Source organism: Hylobates moloch, unplaced genomic scaffold, assembly GCF_009828535.3.
Source record: "Hylobates moloch isolate HMO894 unplaced genomic scaffold, HMol_V3 SCAFFOLD_12, whole genome shotgun sequence".
Lineage (NCBI taxonomy): Eukaryota > Metazoa > Chordata > Mammalia > Primates > Hylobatidae > Hylobates > Hylobates moloch.
In genome coordinates, this window is record NW_026652287.1 from 75315410 (window position 1) to 75328814 (window position 13405).

The 13405-nt window shown below is 38.6% G+C and overlaps 1 protein-coding gene across 1 annotated transcript in view; it reads left to right on the plus strand.

Moving 5' to 3' along the window:
• GLIPR1L2 (GLIPR1 like 2) overlaps positions 1 to 12858 on the plus strand; it is a 45962-nt gene extending 33104 nt beyond the window's left edge. The window contains exons 4-6 of the mRNA XM_032171662.2: positions 5782 to 5867; positions 12061 to 12087; positions 12170 to 12858. Coding sequence (XP_032027553.1) covers positions 5782 to 5867; positions 12061 to 12087; positions 12170 to 12519 — 463 coding nt within the window. The 3' untranslated portion in view covers positions 12520 to 12858. The remainder of the gene's footprint in view (positions 1 to 5781; positions 5868 to 12060; positions 12088 to 12169) is intronic.
• The last annotated feature ends 547 nt before the right edge of the window (positions 12859 to 13405 follow it).

Here is a 13405-nt window from a genome sequence, read left to right on the forward strand (position 1 = left end):
ATATATATATATATATATATATATTCATTCTATAAGAACCAATCAACATACCAGTGTTAGTGAAGAAAAGCAAATCAATGCAATTAGACCCAAGAAAGAAATAAAGAGCCTAAATGAAAGATGAAAGCAGATACTTATTATTCAATACTGAAGAAACCCAAGATTCCTCATTTTTAAAACTAATAAAAATAATATAATTCAGCAAATCAGCAATTTATAAAATTAATCTTCAAAGCTTAAGAGCTTTCCTATCTATGAAATTATGAGTTGGAAAATACTGTAAGACAATATGTATAAAAACATAAGATATATCTTAAAACTTTACAGACTTAATATGAAGAAAATGTTTAAAGTTTACTAAAATATTTAATAGAATTTTTAAAATGGAAAGACATACCGTGTTTGTAGATGAAATATTCAGTGTTTTAAAGTCACTTCAGTCTTTATCATTCCATACACTTAATTCAATTCAGATTAAAATTTTTAATCAATATTTTTATAAGTTGATATAACTGAATAACATTACAATTTATATGAAAAAAATAAACACTGGTATATAATTAGGCAAAGAAGGTAATGAATAACAAGGGAAGTTATAGCTACCAGATTTCAAAATATGTTATGAAGCTACAATAGTTAAAAGGCTAAAATACGGGCATATGAATAGATAGAGTTATTGTGTTATACAGGTGAGGGTCAATAAGTAGATCCAAATCCATATGTAATGACTGTGATAAAGTTGGCATTTAAAATCACTGGTTAAAGTATTTAAGTAATGGAATTAGGAGAGCCTACTGGCTGGATAAAAGTAAAACTGAGTTTTTCACTCATCTTAGAGAAATAAATTTCTAATACATAAAAGTCTTAAACATTACAAAGTGAAGTCATGAAGGCTATATTAGTGACTTTACTTACAATTTGGAAGGTATAAGGACTTACCTATCAGAACATTAAAGTCCAGAGACTATAAAGGAACACATGTATGAATTTGAGTATAGAAAAAATTATTTATTAAATAGGGTATCCTTTCCCCATTGCTTGTTTTTGTCAGGTTTTTCAAAGATCAGATGGTTGTAGATGTGTGGCGTTATTCCTGACTCCTCTGTTCTGTTCCATTGTAGTATAGTTTGAAGTCACGTAACGTGATGCCTCCAGCTTTGTTCTTTTTGCTTAGGATTGTCTTGGCTATTCGGGCTCTTTTTAGTTCCATATGAAATTTAAAGTAGTTTTTTCCAATTCTGTGAAGAAAGTCAATAGTAGCTTGATGGGGATAGCATTGAATCTATAAATTCCTTTGGGCAGTATGGCCATTTTCACGATATTGTTCCTCACTATCCATGAATATGGAATGTTTTTCCATTTGTTTGTGTCCTCTCTTATTCATGTCCTTTGCAGGGACATGGATGATGCTAGAAACCATCATTCTCAGCAAACTATCACAAGAACAGAAAACCAAACACCACATGTTCTCACTCATAAGTGGGAGTTTAACAATGAGAACACATGGACACAGGGAGGGGAACATCACACACCAGGGCCTGTCAAGGGGTGGGGTGTGAGGGGAGGGATAGCATTAGGAGAAATACCTAATGTAGATGATGGGTTGATGGGTGCAGCCAACCACCATGGCACATGTATACCTATGTAACAAACCTGCACATTCTGCACATGTACCTGAGAATTTAAAGTATAATTTTATTTTTTATTTATTTGTTTATTTATTTTTTTTGAGATGGAGTCTCGCTCTGTCACCCAGGCTGGAGTGCAGTGGTGCGATCTCAGCTCACTGCAAGCTCCGCCTCCCAGGTTCACGCCATTCTCCTGCCTCGGCCTCTCCGAGTAGCTGGGACTACAGGCACCCGCCACCACGCCCGGCTAATTTTTTTGTATTTTTAGTAGAGACAGGGTTTCACAGTGGTCTCGATCTCCTGACCTCGTGATCTGCCCGCCTCAGCCTCCCAAAGTGCTGGGATTACAAGCGTGAGCCACCGAGCCTGGCCTAAAGTATAATTTTAAAAATTAAATGAAAAAAAGAAGAGACAATAGAATGGATAGGGAGAAAATAGGAGAGAAAATAGACATGACATCTCAGTGAAATTAATGAAGCAGTGTGGCAGGAGTAAATAAGTGAACACACTGGAAGGAAGATAGGAGATTATAGCCAGTGAGTGAAATGTCTGATTTTGTGAGTTCAGAGGTGGAGCTGTTTTAAGAGGTAACAGGATCCAGAATGTAGCTATAAAAGTGACAACTATGGAGAATTGGGAAGCATTTTGGTGGTAAAGATATCTAGTAATGGAAAAACCAAGTTATTGGATGAATTATCCATATGAATGTTGTGATCAAATAGGTACCAACTTCTGAGAAAATGAAAAATGATTGACTAAGAATGATGTGTCAGGTGCCAAAGTCTTCAGTGAATAAGGAGGCATGATCTGAAGGTAAATATCTCTCTCAAGGAGGATTAGAGGATGGCACAGCTAAATAATATCAACCTTAAAGGAGCTTTAACTGTTTAACTGTTTTAACTGTTTAACTGTGATCCACAGTCCTTTAGGTGCAGGATATGTTAAGTGAAGGGAGGAGACCTAGCCAACAAAATTTTACAGAAAGTGATATAAATAAAATAGCTTTGCACATACAGGGATAATTTGAGAGAAAAAAAACAACAGAGTTCATACTTTCGTTGACCTTGAATAGGCCCAGGAAGTAGTCACGGAATTTTTGGCAAAGACAAATATATTAGATGTTGCAGAAAGACAGCCAGATGGGATCTCTGTTATAGTTTATCTTCCTTGCTGCTGCCTACACTGTATTTCTCTCAAACTTATTGGAATCGATTCTTCTTGGAAAAAAATTAGTCATCTTGGAAAACCTATAGATCTTCCAGAAACAAACTAGAAGCCAGTGTTGTGGTGATATATAAGAAGTAGTGAAAAATGAAACAAGCTGTTGTAAGTAGTCTAGTTTTTCTGGCTGTATGAGATGGAAAAATCGACATCTGTTTCATGTGCTTTGGCTCTTGTTCTGCGAATAATGTACAGACTATGTGAGTCTGGATGGAGAACTTTGAAGAATCTGCCTACAAATTGTAATTGCTAGATTATCAAGCTATGAGCTGGATTACCTCCTTGATGAACAAGGTGTTGGCAGATATGAGTCTAGTGTAGGCAAAGAAAGTTTGTACCACCGCCAGAATTGTGCTCTCATTTTGAAAGACTGTGTTTCTATTATAAAGTTTGAATAATGGTCTTCTAATGAACTTGGGGTTGGAAATGGGTACACTTGTCTGTTAGGCCGCCCAGGTAACATGTCCTTATCTAGGATCTGGACACATGCTCTATAAGTAGCATTGTACTGAGGCTATGGCCAGATAGAGGCTAAGAAAAGTTCTAGAAGACTATGTTGAAGAGTCTTGACTTGGTCTTGATGAACCACTGGTCTGCTTCTTAGAAAATGCAAATTTTCTAAGGCACTGCCAGGGCAGCCGTGAAATTTCAGTGGACTTTGCTGCTTATAGATAGTTACCTATTATTTCCTTCTAATCTGGCCCAATAATTCCAATTGAAGTTGGGAGCTGTGCTGTGGATTTAGACTCAAGTAGATTTAGGTTCACTTTCTTAGAAACTCAGAACTAGAGGAAGATTAACATAGGGGAGAGTATTAGCCTGACGTTTCTGGCTGTCTAATAGAAATAATGATTATAGAACTCAAACCTTTGAAAGAGGGGACTCATTGTAGTCTACCACAGTGTGGATTTATTTATTTTCAGTTTTATGTATGTATGTATGCATTATTATATTTGTTTATTTGCCTTCCCACAGTTTTTCCAGGCTACAGATATCAGACATTATGATCTTGGGGTGATGGACCTATGCTCTAGTTCTCAAAGGCAGTTTTTATAGTGAGTAGCTTTTTACTTAGGTATAAGGACAGAGGTCCCCAATCCTTGGGACCTTAGGAGACAATACATCTGCTTTTGTGTTGGAGGCATCTGTTTTAGTGAAAAAGGGTTGGGACAGGAAAAATAGATCAAGGTGTAGCTAAAGATGACTAGATCAACTCTTGAGTTTCTGCTCTGGCTGGGTTCTAAACAAAATGCATTTCTTTATTGAAATAGTTGGATAATAGAACAGTGTCATTGAAGAAGTGATATATGATCTACAAATAACCGCAAACCTCTGGATGTTCCTGATGGACTTGAATGCTTACAATTCAAGGGTATCAGATGCCTTATTGGGTATCACCCAAACTCTCTGATTAAATAAGATATATCTGAGAAATATGATACTCAGGTTTTTGAATATATATTTATTAGGCTTGACCATTCTTCTAGAAGGCCTAACAAGGCCTAACCAAGGACTTGAATAACGAGTGTTTGTTTTTATAGCTCCCAATTATATACCAGGTAAATAGGCAATACTGATTAAATTACCAGGATTAATGATGCTGCCCCCACTCAAATGTATCTTTTCCCTACTTATTTTCTCTACCTTTCTTATCCTAGATCATTTATTTAAATGTCCCAATTTAAAAGTACTTTAGGGCCTTTTTTCTCATTTAGCTGTAGGCAATTGATGTAATTATTTCTTACTTCTCTCTTTAGCTCTGTACAATGGGTTAAATCAACTTTGTAAACTCCCATTTATATTTATTTGCTTCTTTATAAATTTATGTGTTTTTATATACACCCCCAAAATAATTCATGCAAATGAGTCTTTGGGACACAAGCATTTCAGAATTTTGTAAACTCCACAGATACTTAATATATCATTTCTATGAAACTTTTTATGTATTTGGGCCAACCAGGAAGCAATTAATTCTAAAACATTCTATATCATTTATTTTTAAGTTTTATTTATTTATTTATTTGTTTGTTTTAGAGACAGAGCCTTGCTCTGTTGCCCAGGCTAGAGTGCAGTGGGACAGTCATAGCTCACTGCGGCCACAAACTCCTGGACTCAACTGATCCTCCCTCCTCAGTATCCCAAATAGCTGGGACTACAGGCACGCACCATGCCCAACTAATTAAAAAAATACATATTTTTGAAGAGACGAGGTCTTGCTTTGTTACCCAGGCTGGTCTCGAACTCCTGGTCTCAAGAGATTATCCCACCTTGGCCTCCCAAAGCACCAGCATTACAGGTGGGGAAGCTACCCCACCCAGCCTACATCATTCTTTTTTTTTTTGAAACGGAGTCTTGCTGTGTCACCCAGGCTGGAGTGCAGTGGCCCATCTCAGCTCACTGCAAGCTCCGCCTTCTGGGCTTACACCATTCTCCTGCCTCAGCCTCCCGAGTAGCTGGGACTACAGGTGCCCGCCACCACGCCTGGCTAATTTTTTGTAGTTTTGGTAGAGACAAGGTTTCACCATGTTAGCCAGTATGGTCTCGATCTCCTAACCTCGTGATCTGCCTGCCTCAGCCTCCCAAAGTGCTGGGATTGCTGGGATTACAGGCATGAGCCACCGCACCTGGTGTTCGTCATTCATTTTTAAAGGATACATTTTGCTATAAACTAAAATGAAAGAAGCTTTAAAACCCATTCTTATATTTAATTATAATACTTTGTTTCTAGGGCAGGGGAATTCGTTTCAGAAAAGACTGCTTCCTGGGGGAGAACAAAAGGGAAACATTGAATCTCTAATTAAAGTATTTCCTTAAGTCCAGTTCCTTAACTCGCCTTTTTAACCTGATTAAAAATTAGTAACTATATTATTTAAATTACATGTAAAAATGGAAGTTTATTCTAACTAAATGTTTTCTGCTGTTTTGTTTGTAGAGGAATGCTGACGAGAAGACCTTATGAACCAGGAATATTTTGTACTCGATGTGGCAGACATGACAAATGCACAGATTTTCTATGCAGTAAGATAAAGAAAATAACTTAAACGTGAAAAAAATGCATAATGGATTGGACAACAAGAAAAATAAGTGATTGAACACTAGTTTTTTATTGTCATGTTAATATTATTCCTTTGATCAGAATGCTACTATTATGTTATCAAAGGATGGTTGACACAGTATCATCTTTAGATTTTTCTAAACTGCAGAGCCTTTTCTGTTCTATCTTAACCCTTATTCCTTCCCCTGAGGACATACGAGAGTGTCAGAAAGAAGGAATGAGAACTAACAGTTATACCCTTAAAAGCTTCACAGTTTATGCCCAAACAGCAGCCTGTTTGATAACAACTGCTTTAAAGGATAGTATATTCCAAAATATTTATGAAGTAGCACATATTTAATACCCTTTTCTTTTAGTTTTTCCTCCAAAAAGCTGAAATCTCCAAATATTTCTGAAGTAAAAAGTAGAAAATATGTTTGATTACATTTTTCTTTTAGTTTTTCCAAACATGAGAGAATATACCCCAAAAGTATAACTATAGCTAAAATATGTAATGCTTAGAGGAATATGGTAGGAGATAAATTTGGATAATAAGTAAATAGCATATTATTTTGTTTTTTAATTATTATTCTTTAAGTTCTGGGGTACATGTACAGAACGTGCAGGTTTGTTACATAGGTATATACACGCCATGGTGGTTTGCTGCACCCATCAACCCATCATCTACATTAGATATTTCTCCTAATGCTATTCCTCCCCTAGCCCCCACCCCCTGACAGGCCCCGGTGTGTGATGTTCTTCTCCCTGTGTCCATATGTTCTCATTGTTCAACTCCCACTTATGAGTGAGAACATGCGGTGTTTGGTTTTATGTTCTTGTGGTAGTTTGCTGAGAATGATGGTTTCCAGCTTCAACCATGTCCCTGAAAAGGAAATGAACTTATCCTTTTTTATGGCTGCATAGTATTACATGGTGTATATGTGCCACATTTTCTTTATCCAGTCTATCATTGATGGGCATTTGGGTTGGTTCGAAGTATTTGCTATTGTGAACAGTGCTGCAGTAAGCATACGCGTGCAGGTGTCTTTATGGTAGAATGATTTATAATTCTTTGGGTATGTACCCAGTAATGGGATTACTGGGTCAAATGGTATTTTTGGTTCAAGATCCTTGAGGAATCACCACACTGTCTTCCACAATGGTTGAACTAGTTTACACTCCCACCAACAGTGTAAAAGTGTTCCTATTTCTCCACATCCTCTCCAGCATCTGTTGTTTCTTGACTTTTTAATGATCACTGTTCTAACTGGCATGAGATGGTATCTCATTGTGGTTTTGATTTGCATTTCTCTAATGACCAGTGATGATGAGCTTTTTTCATATGTTTGTTGGATGTATAAATGTCTTCTTTTGAGAAGTGTCTGTTCATATCCTTTGCCCACTTTTTGATGGAGTTGTTTGTTTTTTTCTTGTAAATTTGTTTAAGTTCTTTGTAGATTGTGGAAAAGAGACAGGGTCTTGCTCTGTCACACAGGCTGGAATGCAGTGGCATGATCATAGCTCACTGTAACCTCGAATTCCTGGGCTCAGGTAATCCTCCTGCCTCAGCCTCCCAAGTAGCTAAGACTACAGGCATGTGCCACCATGCCCGGCTAATTTTTTTTGTTATTTTTTGCAGAGACAGGATCTTATGTTGCCCAGGCTGGTCTCGAACTCCTGGCCTCAAGTGATCCTCCTACCTCAGCCTCCCAAATATATTATGTTTTTGTGCTGAAGGAAAAACAGAAACAAAAACTAGTGGACAGTTTTACTGTAACACCATTGCAAGGATGAATCCACCCTAACATTTCTGCTCTTGCTTCACTTGAATCAAGATGCAAACACTTGCTCTTCCTCTTTTCCTTGTCTTTCTTTTTCTGAGAAATTCAACCCTAAAGTCACTGAGCAGGTCAGGGGAATGTAGTCATCTACACAGAGGGGCATCCAGAAGTGATATATTAGAGCCTAAGCAGCATAACAAAGGATCCACATGAGATGCAGTGGGCACGGAAAGGAAACCTAAGCAAGGTGAGGATGCTGTCCACATAGAGATGTGGCCATGTGTGGGAAGTCAGAGCCCTCATGGAATGAAGTAACTGTCCATACATGAGGTTTGGGGTATCAGAGCCAGAGCAGAATAAAAAGATGTCCATGCAAGGATGACTGAGTATGTGGCATCTGTGCCCAGGCAAGGTGAGGAGAGCATCAACATGGGATGGAAGGGAGAGTCTGAGCCAGTGAGGAAGGCATCCCTGGGGGGATGGTCTGGCAGTGGTTGTTGGAGGCCAGGAAGAATAAGAAAAGTCCATGTTGGAGTGGGCTGAGAAGAGATTTCAGAACCTAAGCCAGTAAAGGGGGCATCCACACTTAGGGGCAATCACACATGAGGTGTCTGAGTGCAAATTAGGTGAGGAAAGTTTTAATGTGGGGAAGATGACTTGACATGGGTGAAGTCAGGGCCCAAGTGGGATAAGGAAGGAATCCACACATGCAGAAGCCCAGAGCTGGGTTTCAAAGTCTGAGCAGGGTGGGAGGGCGTCCCAGCATAGGACCAGCCCCTAAGTTGGCCAATTAATACAAGACAATTTTTCAGCATAAACATATTCCAAATATTACATTGGACAGACTTATACTAAAACAATATTTATTGCTTTCTGAGATTCAAATGTAACCTGACATCATTTATTTTTATTTGCTAAATCTGAGTGTCTAAGCAGAGTGAGGAAGGCACCTATGTGTGCTAGGGGCTAGAGACAATGATGGGAGATCAGAAGCATACTGGGGGATTGATCAAAAAAATAAATTAATTAAGTATAATGGGGGCTCGTTTTCTCACTGTCAGAAATGGAATACAAATATGTAAAGGAAAAAAGTAAGCGTGAATCTTATGGTGGTGAATTGGAATTATAAGTGTTGGAAATTAAGAATTTTAATAAACATATATATAAATGTGTATATATACACAGATAAAACTATAACTATGGACTCAGTTTCAACATGTGAATAATTGTAGGGCCTCAAGAACAGAACCAAAACAATAGAACAGAAAATGCAACTAGAGATATACAGATACTTAAGTAATAAAACAAATTTTACAGAAATAAAAATACTTGAATCTAAACATTGAAAGTGCACACTATGTGCCGGGAAAAAGTGACACAAAATAGTCAACACAGTAGACATAGCCTAGTAAGTTACTGGACTTTAGTGGAAAGGAAAGAATCTTAAAACATCCAAGCAAAAATGTAAGATCAGTTATTAAGAAGTTTAACAGTCTGGGTTGAATCAGAAAAATAGTCACTCTAAGTATTTTAGCAATAAAGTATTTAACATAGGAAATACAGTTTATCTGAACACTGTAAACACTAAGGGAGTGAAGGTCAGGGAAGTGGCCAGAGTAAGGCAGAGAAGTGGCAACAAAGCAGATAGTTCTCCATTGTATTATACCAAGAAGCCACTGTGAAACTCACATTGATCCATCTTACCTGGCCTACCATCACCCCCGGTGGTTGCTTTTCTTATATCTTTCCTATTTCATTTGCATTCCCGTCATTGGCAAACTCTTACCTGAAGCTATACAGAGAAAATAATTCACAGAACTGTACTTCCTGGTTTCAGCTCTACAATACAAAATTGACTTCACACTCATGTGGTAGTAATGCTGCTTTGGCAATTGATGTTCCCACGTAAAGCGGGAAAATTCAGACTGGCTTCAAACTTCTTTACCATAACAGAATGCTAAGAGATGGTGGAATGATGCCTATATACCCTTAATAGAACAGGGTTCTATTAAGAACCCTTAATAGAATGGGGAAAACATCTCCAGGATATTTCGGAGATCTTCATGGCAGCCCCTCCCATCACAGGCCCAGAGGCCTAGGAGGGAAAAATTGTTTCATGGGCCAGGCCCGAGTCCCCGCCGCTCTGTGTAGCCTTGGGACACGGTGCCCTGCCTCCCAACCATTCCAGCTTAAGCTGTGGCTCAAAGGGGCCAAGGTACAGCTCAGGCCATTGCTTTAAAGGGTGCAAGCCCCAAGCCTTGGTAGCACCTTGGCAGCATCCATGTGGTGTTAGGCTTGCAGGTGCATAGATGACAAGAGTTGAGCTTTGGGAGCCTTCACGTAGATTTCAGAGGATGTATGGAAACACCTGGATGTCCAGGCAGAAGTTTGCTGCAGGAGTGGAGTCCTAATGGAGAATCTCTACTAGGGCAATGCAGAGGGGAAATGTGGAGTTGGGGCCCCCACACAGAGTCCTTACTGGGGCACTGCATAATAGAGCTGTGAGAAGTGGGCCACCATCCTCCAGATCCCAGAATGACAACTTGCACCATGTGCCTGGAAAAGCCACAGGTACTCAATGCCAGCCTGTGAAAGCAACCACAGGGCCTGAACCCTTCAGAGCCACAAGGGCAGAGCTTCCCAAGTCCTTGGGAGCCTACCCCTTGCATCAGCTCTGGATGTAAGACATGGAGCCAAAGGAGATTATTTTGGAGCTTTAAGATGTAATGACTGTCCTGTTGGGTTTTGAACTTGCATGGGGTCTGTAGCCCCTGTGTTTTGGCCAATTTCTCCCACTTGGAATGGGAGCATTTACCCAATGCCTGTACCTTCATTGTATATTAGAAGTAACTAACTTGCTTTTGATTTTACAAGCTTATAGATGGAAGGGACTTGTCTTATCTCAGATGAGACTTTGAATTTGGACTTTTGGGTGAATGCTGGAATGAGTTTAGACTTTAGGGGACCCTTGGGAAGGCCTGATTGTGTTTTGAAATGTGAGAAGGACATGAGATTTGGAAGGTGCTGTGGCAGAATAATATGGTTTGGCTCTGTGTTCCCACTCAAACTCATCTCAAATGGTGATCTCCAAGTGCTGAGGGAGAGACCTGGTGGGAGGTGATTGGATCATGGGGACAGTTTCCCCCATGCTGTACTCATGATAGTGAGTGAATTCTCATAAGATCTGGTGGTTTAAAAGTGGCAGCCGGGCGCGGTGGCTCATGCTTGTAATCCCAGCATTTTGGGAGGCCGAGGCAGGCAGATCACGAGGTCAGGAGATCGAGACCACGGTGAAACCCCGTCTCTACTAAAAAAAAAATACAAAAAATTAGCCGGGTGTGGTGGCGGGCGCCTGTAGTCCCAGCTACTCAGAGAGGCTGAGGCAGGAGAATGGCATGAACCCGGGAGGCGGAGCTTGCAGTGAGCCCAGATGGCGCCACTGCACTCCAGCCTGGGTGACAGAGCGAGACTCCATCTGTGTTTGGCAGTGCTCACTCTCCCTTCTGCCACCATGTAAGATGTGCCTTGTTTCCCCTTCACCTTCCACCATGATTTTAAATTTCCTGAGGCCTGCTCAGCCATGCAGAACTATGAGTCAATTAAACCTTTCCTTTTCTTTTCTTTTCTGTTTTTTTGAGACAGAGTCTTGCTCTGTCACCAGGCTGGAGTGTAGTGGTGCAATCTTGGCTCACTGCAACCTCCACCTCCCCGGTTCAAGTGATTATACTGCCTCAGCCTCCCAAGTAGCTGGGACTACAGGCAAAACCTCTTTTCTTTGTAAATTACCCAGTCTCAGGTAGTTCTTTATAGCACTGTGAAAATTGACTAATACATCTCTCAACCCAAATGAGCAGAAGAAAGGGAATTTATTTCCTAAAAACTATTATTATCTCATTGGACTAGTTAACTAAAAATATTGAATGCCAGGGTATAGAGCTAACTTTGCCATCTGGGAAATTAAGAGCAACTGAAAGCTTCTGAAAATAAGAATTAAATGAGGAAAGTGAATAGATTTCTAAGATTAATTAGGAGTTATCTGTGGGGGAAAAGAGAGATGAAAATAAGAGATAGTGTGGAATCCTAGAATGTTGGAGCTGGAACAATATTTTAAGGGCAGAAGTGGAGAAATGTATGCAAGTTCAATGACGTAAAGACAGAATTAGCACTGGAATGCATATCTCTTTACTCATACATTTCCATACTTTCTGTAGCAGACCAGGCTGATTTCACTAAAAGAGAATATATTGTACTTTAAAATTGGCTACTGGTTGGAGGGAGGACATCAAAGATAATGCCTGAGAACCAGGAGAAAGTGACACTATTATTGGGAGATTCTTATTTTTGAGAGAAAGAAGAAATTTTATCTAATTTTTGTGGACTTTCTTTTTCTTTCTAGGTAATGCAGATCGTGACCAAGCCACATGTATGTATTGTTGTCCTTTATTTCTTGAACAATTTAACTACTTTATGTGAAATCCAGCTTTCAATTTCTTCTTTGTTTACAGATTACCGATTTTGGTATCCAAAATGGGAAATGCCCCGGCCAATTGTGTGTGATCCACTGTGCACATTCATTTTATTATTGAGAATATTATGTTTTATGCTGTGTGTCATAACTGTTTTCATTGTACAGTCTCAGTTTCCAAATATCTTGTTGGAACAACAAATGATATTTACCCCTGAGGAATCTGAAGCAGAGAATGAAGAGGAGGAAAAAGAGGAAGAGGAGAAAGAGAAAGAGGAAATGGAAATGGAGGAGGAAAAAGAAGAGAGAGAGGAGGAGGAGGAGGAAAATGAAGAGAGAGAGGAGGAGGAGGAAACACAAAAAGAAAAGATGGAGGAAGAGGAAAAATAAGAGTAGAAAGAGGAGGAAAAAGATGTATCACCAATATAAACCAAAAGTGTCATACAAAAAAAGACAGACAAAAAAAAAAAGTAAAACACTGAGTTTTAACAAGAAAGAAAATATGCAAACAACCATTGGAATGTTTTTTATTCCCTTCTCTCCTATACTTATTCAATAAATTTAAATTTGTAAAAACAAAGAAACAAAAGACATATAAGGTGGGCTCTTTGACACTGAGAACAGATAAAGACGTGACAAGAAAAACACTGAAAAACATTTGACCAGTCTAATTAATCTTAAGATTTCACTGTGTTATTCTAATAAAGTAGGGAATTTTCATTTTCTAAACATGTTTCCATCTCTGTGCTTTAAATAGTAAGGTGCTTAAGATCATTCCAAGTTCAGAACAACCATTGAATAGAATTTCTATTTTTTCATTTTTACTGTTACTGTCATAGTTTTTATTGGTGGTAGTGGTATTTTCATGTGATATTAAGGTATCTAATATTATTATCTGTCTTTGTGCTTTTTGGAATAGTTTAAGTGGTACCTGTATATCCTGCTAGGATGCAAACATTATTTATAATTCATGTTCAATATTTCATTAAAGATTTGCTGTAATTTTCTGCCACCAAGGGCTAATAAATGCCAGAATTTTAATTAGTGGTAGTAGAGGAATCTGTGTGCTTCCAAATTTATATGATAAAATAAATAAATTTTTTAAAAATTATTAACTTGTTATTCAATGTGTGTAGTAAAAGTTCACAGATTAATAAGATAACTACTTACCACTAGTAATACTAATAAATGAACTAAATAATAATACCTAGCATAGGAGATTTCTTTAGCTATAAAATAAATGGACAGTACTAGATGACCACTAAGACCTCTTCCA